This window comes from Leucoraja erinacea, chromosome 37 (assembly GCF_028641065.1).
Source record: "Leucoraja erinacea ecotype New England chromosome 37, Leri_hhj_1, whole genome shotgun sequence".
NCBI lineage: Eukaryota > Metazoa > Chordata > Chondrichthyes > Rajiformes > Rajidae > Leucoraja > Leucoraja erinaceus.
The window spans coordinates 5,685,672-5,692,896 of NC_073413.1; the positions used below are offsets into that span (position 1 = coordinate 5,685,672).

General features: G+C 47.1%; 1 protein-coding gene across 4 annotated transcripts in view; it reads right to left on the minus strand.

Moving 5' to 3' along the window:
* Window positions 1–5,242, minus strand: part of LOC129713825 (CCR4-NOT transcription complex subunit 3-like) — a 94,222-nt gene extending 88,980 nt beyond the window's left edge. Inside the window, exons 1-2 of one of the 4 annotated variants that reach the window (XM_055663144.1) lie at window positions 5,146–5,192; window positions 3,829–4,092 (exon numbers count right to left, since the gene is read on the minus strand). In XM_055663144.1, coding sequence (XP_055519119.1) covers window positions 3,829–3,905 — 77 coding nt within the window. In that variant the 5' untranslated portion in view covers window positions 3,906–4,092; window positions 5,146–5,192. Of the gene's footprint in view, window positions 1–3,828; window positions 4,093–5,145 lie in introns of all 4 variants that reach the window. The other 3 variants (XM_055663148.1, XM_055663147.1, XM_055663149.1) reach the window with 3 other exon arrangements.
* Between the last annotated feature and the right edge of the window lie 1,983 nt (window positions 5,243–7,225).

Genomic DNA, 7,225 nt, shown 5'->3' on the forward strand with positions numbered 1-7,225 from the left:
GCAAGCTCAGACCAAAATGGGACGAAAAACAACGGATATGCATAAGGATGAGAGAGGTAAAAATGAAGATCTTGCGGAAATAATATTAAGGAGAGGCTGGTAATATTGCAGATTTGGAATTTCTGTGGTCACCATCAAAACCACCTGTAGTGTTTCCAGAATAAATCAATGCATTGCAAACAAAACTTTAAAAATGCTATCTCAACTTCAAGAGTTGCACAGATATCATCAACTGAACTGTAACTAAAAGGAAAAGAAAGCATCAAGAAAGGAGGAGAGCAGGAACCACAATGAATTAAGCACTGAATTGGGATTCACTCTATTGCTTTCTTTTCCGCAAGAAGCTCCAGCAACGAGAACTCTAACATTGCATACCAACTTGACAACAAATATTTTGTGATGTGTTGCAAGCATAGCAAATGATAAAAGCCCAGAGATACATGACAATCCAGTTGGGCATCCCATTTGCGGCCAAGAAAATGCACCAACCCCACTATTCCCTTAAGAGACAAAGGAACTACAGCATGTCTCCAATGGTTCTTACCAACTTCTAGAGAGGTACTGTCGAAAGCATCCTATTGGGATGCATCGCAGCTTGGTTAGGCAACAGCACTGCTCAAGTTGTAGATGATGCCCAGTCAATCACACTGACCAGACTCCCCACCATCGACTATATCTGCACTTCACCTGCCTCGGAAAACAGCCAACAAAATCACTTTCACCACAGTCATTCCCTCTTCTCCCCTCTCCTGTCAGGTAGAAGGTACAAAATCTGGAACGCATATACCACCAGATTCAGATACAGCTTCTTCCCCACTGTTATAAGATCACTGAACGGTCTTCCCGTAATCTAAGGGTGTAGAACCAATCTTCCATCCTACCTCATTGCAGACCTTGCCACTTTTCCTTTTAATCTGCACTTTCTCTGTAACTGCATTACGCTGTAACACCATATTCTGCACTCAGGTATTTTTCACTTTACACTACCTGTTGTACTTGTATATGGCTTGATTATACTCATGCATAGTATAATTTGACAGGATAGCATGCAAACAAATCTTTTCACTGTTTCTCAGAATATCTGACAATAATAACCCAACACTAGCATGTTATATGAAGAAAGAATAAAACAGAAAGAAAAGAGGTTGATGTGGAACATGTGCAAGTATGTAAACCCCTATCTTTAGTAACTCTGTATGGAAAAGGTGTCAATACAGCACTCATAACGAACAGTAGAATTATACTGTCATACAATGCACACAGGCCCTTCCACCCAATGCATCCATGTTGATGATCACACATTTATATGAATCTAATTTACCACCATTTGGTCCATAGCATTCACAACTGGAGCTCATTCAGACAGATCTTAAATGTTGTCAGGGTACCTGCCCCCATCATATAGCAATGTTCCCAATTTTAACCATCCTCCAGTTGATTAAAAACATCCTCAGGTCCCTCAAATCATCTTACTTCTCACCTTACACCCATGCTCTCTGGTTTTAGCTGTCTCTATTATGCAGAAACAATTCTTACAATTCATTTATACCTTTATCAGGTCTCTCCTCGATTCCAAAAATTCCAAAACCGGTCTATCCAGTCTCCCCTCATTAACTGAAAGATTCTGTTCCATGCAACATACCGGAAAATCTACTCTGCACACTCTCCACTGCAATCATGTATTTCTCAATGAATGGCGAACAGAAATGCACACAATACTCTGTATAGTCAAACCAACATTTTACAAGGCTGCACCATGACCTCCATGCTCTTATATTCTATGTCCCAGCTAATTGCTAAAGGGAATAAGCTTCCATGTACCCACTTCACCACCTTATAAAAGAAGACACAAAATGTTTGAGTAGCTATGTAGGTCAGGCAGCATCTCTAGAGAACATGGATAGATGACGTTTCGGATTGGGACCCTGAAGGGTCCAGACCCGAAATGTCAGCTATCCATATTCTCCAGAGATGCTGCTAGACCCACTGAGTTACTCCAGCACGTTGTGTTTTCTTATGTAACCCTGCTTTTTTTTAGTTCAGTTTAGAGATACAGCATGGAAACAGGCTTTTCGGCCCACCGATTCCATGCAAGCAATGATCACCCACACATTAGTTCTATCCTAAACATTGGGAACAATTTACAGAAGCCAATTAACCTACAAGTCATTGGAATGTGGGAGGAAACCAAAACACCCAGAGAAAATGTAAGCTCCACAGGGAAATGCAAACTCTGTGCAGACAGCACCCATAGTCAGGATCGATCCCGGATCTCTGGCGCTGAGAGGCAGCAACTCTATCACTGTGCCACCCCAACCTGTGTTGTCCTGTAGTCCCTTGTTTCTACATCACCTTACCTGCATATTCTGCTACCTTTAGCGATATATGGACTCTGTACACCAAGGCCAATCTGTTCCTTGATACTTCCTAGGATCCACTATTCATGGTGTGCGTTCTACCTTTATTCCACATCCTAAGTGCCATCACCCACACTTATCGTGATTAAATTCCATCTACCTTTGATTTGTTAAATTTGCTAACTGATCAATATCGGCCTGTCTCATGAGACTCCCCACCGCGAACAACGTCGATTTTAGTGCTACCTCCAAACTTACTAATCATGCTTCTAACATTCATATAGGTAATTAAATATATATATATATATATAAACAATAAGGCTTTTAGCACCAATCCCTGTGGTCCACCACTGCTTATTATGTATAACTTAACGTATGTAAGCCAAGTTAACTAATTTTGTTGAGTATTTTTAAAAAGAGAAATATCTCCAAAGTGAGCCACAAAATAAACACCGAAAAATTCCATTCTTAATTCATATAATTAATTCCTCTGAAGTCTTTATGAAATCTATTCTGTAGGATACCATGCCCTGTAGGGCAGTGGACAGGTGCTATAGACGGGAAGGTAGACGCTCCCGCCCCCACGAGTCTCGGACAGATGGGGCTCGTCAGCCTGGGAAGGCAGACCATGTAGGAGAGGGAAAACTCTGATTTAAAACCTCCACTGCCTTGTGGCCATATCCAGTCATGGAAAAGGCTCCAGGAGTAAACCTCAAGAAAATCCGGAGTCGGAGCCCCTAAGGCAGTTTGTCGTTGTCTACAACCTCGCTCTGGCAGCTCCTGGACGGCACTACGAGGGGGGGGACGTGCTGCATGGGCAACAGCCTGTCCTCCATGTGACATTGCCCAGGCTTACATCCGACCAGGATGCATCACCCATGGTCAGTCATGACCGAGAGGGGCCTACTACTAGGATACCATGACAACTGAGTAAGCAGTCACTATTCTGAGGTATATTCAATAAAACAATAAGGGAATGGTGCTAAGAAATTCATTATCTTGGTTTCTGAACAGTAACAATAATGCTATATCCCAGATATGATGGTATCTATTGCCCATGTTGCCCTGCCTTATATATCTTGACGCACGGCAGCACAGAAACATTAGTGAGATGGTACAGTAGTACCTTCACTGCCGTTGCCCTTGCTAACGGTGCTCCCCCCAAATCTGAGGGAACCGTTACAATTACATGTGTAGGAAGGAACTGTAGATGCTGGTTTACACCGAAGAAAGACACAAAACGCTGGAGTAATCTCTGGATGGAAGGAATGGGTGACGTTTCGGGTCTTGGCCTGAAACGTCACCGATTCCTTCTCTCTGGAGATGCTTCCTGTCCCGCTGAGTTACTCCAGCATTTTGTGTTTATTTACATTTACATGACTGCTCTCACACAGTTGCCACTATTAGTGTTTACACCACTGGCACATAGGTCAAAGTGTTGTCAATTTTAGTGGCGAGGCTTAGCACTCACCTGCTCACACCACCTCTTCTCGGCCTCAAGAATTGTGGGCTCAGTCCATTAATTCTAAGTCTCAGATGGTTGTGCATTATAGAACCAACCTTTGCATGTGGAAATCTGACAAAACCGCAAGCAAAACATTGGTGTTATTTCAAAACAAGTGGAAAGTGTTGTTACTGAACTGCCAACAAAAGCTGCTGCCCACAACCGGGGGTTCGAGTGTGAACTTCCTTCGTCGGTACTCGACGAGAGCCAGAGGTAACATTGATCTGCATACTGTAAAAGGAGAGGGAGTACGAGTGAATGATCAGCAGCATTGAGCAATGTTTTGTCTATTGTTACTGCTAAGACCTGCCCTGTGTAGTAGACCTGTTTGCAAACACTTGTACCAGTTAAGTTTATTGAAGCAAGTTATGCTCATGTTCTCTTTCCAAAACACACAGGACAATCAGAGTGCAAGTTACCGATGCTAACAAATTACTCTGTTAAGTTTGTAAGTTACTCTGAAAGTAACACTGGTGCCACATGTAGCAAATGCACCACATTGTGACATGTTTGGACTCCCAGAAATACAACAGGAGCTGTATGGTAGAAAGTAAGTAATTTCCCTTGAAATTCTTTGTGATCTCTCCAGATGCTTAACATGTGCAACCTCTCTCACTAGAATCACTTGCACCAAAACAATCAGCCTGAATGCAATAAATGCACAAAGATCCTCAGAGTGGATCATGTGCACTCTTTGCACGTCCCCGTTCCTCTTTCTTACTTGTGGTTAAAATAACTCTGCTTCCCCCAGATGCCTTGGCATCCAGGCTTCGTCCACAGAAGCAATGGACAGAGATGTAGTGAGAATGTGCTCACATCCCTTTGGAGCCCGAGTCTCTCCTTTGCACCCAATGTTTACCTGCCTTAACTCTCTAGTTGCACGGCAGCACCGAGGCATTAGTGACATGGTACAGTGGTACCTTCACCGCCGTTGCCCATGGTAACGGTGCTCCCCCCAAATCTGAGGGAACCTTTCCGGGGGCGACATCCTGTTGGCATCCGGGGAGAAATTTAAGCCCTGGGTCTCTGGATCACGGACCGCCAGAGATCGCAGGCAATTGCCGGGCCTAGGGACCAGGCCTCGGCCTTTCTCCAGCCCCTACCGGAGCCAGGCCGCACAGCCTCGGGCTCTCCGCTCCTGCTGCTCCCGAGCCCAATCTGGCTCGCCCCCACTGCCAGCCCACCGGCAAAGCACCCCGGAACTACCACGGGAGGACGGCCAGCGCAGCCCGCCGTCCAAACCGCGGAGGAACCGGGCCACGGGGAGACGGTGGCGGGACTTACCGTGCGAGAGAAGCCGGATCCGGGGCCACGGCGGAGAACACGGTCACAAAATGGCGGTGGCTCGGCGGAGAGTGAGCGGCGGCGCGACGCCAGTGGCGACGTCGGGAACTGCAGGCGAGCGCTCGCCGTGGCGACGCCGGGAACTGCAGGCGAGCGCTCGCCGTGGCAACGCCGGGAACTGCAGGCGAGCGCTCGCCGTGGCAACGCCGGGAACTGCAGGCGAGCGCTCGCCGTGGCAACGCCGGGAACTGCAGGCGAGCGCTCGCCGCGCCGACGCCTGGAACTGCAGGCGAGCGCTCGCCGTGGCAACGCCGGGAACTGCAGGCGAGCGCTCGCCGTGGCAACGCCGGGAACTGCAGGCGAGCGCTCGCCGTGGCGACGCCGGGAACTGCAGGCGAGCGCTCGCCGCGCCTCCCGTGGCAACGCCGGGAACTGCAGGCGAGCGCTCGCCGTGGCAGCGCCGGGAACTGCAGGCGAGCGCTCGCCGCGCCTCCCGTGGCAACGCCGGGAGGACACGGGAGGAACAGTGGTCCCTGCTCTACCCCGCCTCCTGTGGCAACAGTCAGAATGGCAGCTCCGCCACCGGCAATACTTCAGGGATGCCTCATGTCTAAGGTGGGAATGAACAGTAACATTGCAGGACTTCATCAGTCTGAAGAAGGATCCCAACCTGAAACGTCGCCTGTTCATTTCTCTCCACAGATGCTGCCTGGCCCGCTGAGTTCCTCCAGCACTCCGTGTTGGCATTTTTGAACTAGTATTGGTGGTTATTAATTTATTGATTTTATTTTGATTATTTAATGTTGTCTATGAGTTTGTGATCCCAGCTACAAAGACAGATGTGTACAGCAATTCGTTCTTCCCCTGCACAATTAAAGCATGGAATAATCTCCACCCAACTATAGTTACCCAACCAGATGCAACTAAATTTAAAGTAGCTCTTTCTACCCAATAACCCTTTCTGGCTTAAGTCCTCCCTTCACCACCTCCAGTTTAAATTCCATTTGGAATATTTTGGAGGACCAAGAAACCAAGAACCAAGAGTGTTGCGTTTACAGGCCTATTGTGCTGCTGTATATATTTTCATTATTCCATTGCTGGTACATATGACAATTAAACACTGTCCGTATTAACAGTGTGAAAACGCATTCCTCCAGATTCACAACTAGCCCACAGCAAACAATGCCCGTTTCCTTTATCATTGTTACTTTTTTGCATATCTTTCATTCATTTGTTCTATCTCTCTCAACATCACTGTCTGTATCTCTCATTTCCCTTTCCCATTGACTCTCAGTCTGAAGAAGGGTTTCCGGCCTGAAATTCACTGGAATTTAGAAGGATGGGAGGGAATCTTATAGAAACATATAACATTCTTCAAGGATTGGACAAGCTAGATGCAGGAAAAATATTCCCGATGTTGGGTGGCGTCCAGAACCAGGGGCCACAATTTAAGAATGATTTAGAATGTAGGTGGCTGGTAGAATCTGGGGAGAGGTTGATGAGAAATGGGGAGAATGAAATGGGATTGATGTAGGAATGATGTACGATCAGCCATGATCACAATGAATGTCGGTGCTGGCTCGAAGGGCCGAATGGCCTCCTCCTGCACCTATTTTCTATGATTAGTGTCAGCACGAACTCGATGGGTCGAAGGGCCTGTTTCCATGCTGTGTCTCTCTGACACCATGTAAGATTTAAGTTGCCACAGTGTGGTTCCCACTGAGCTCAGACCTTGTGGAGACAAAGTAATTCAACTGAAGACCCCTCCGCTGGGCGGCACAGTGGTGCATCAGGTAGTGCTACTCCCTCACAGCTCCTGTGACCTGGCAACCCCCTTCTGCAACCTCTCCCAAGCCTCAACGTCCTTCCAGAACACGGCGCAATACTCCAAATGATGGTGGCCTAACCAAAGTCTTACAGCGTTGCTTTTGTAGTTTGTTGGGAGGCACGGTGGTGCAGCAGTAGAGTTGCTGCTTTACAGCGCTTACAGGGCCAGAGACCCGGGTTTGATCCAGACTATGGGTGCTGTCAGTACAGAGTTTGTACATTCTCCCCCGTGATCTGCGTGGGTTTTCTCCAA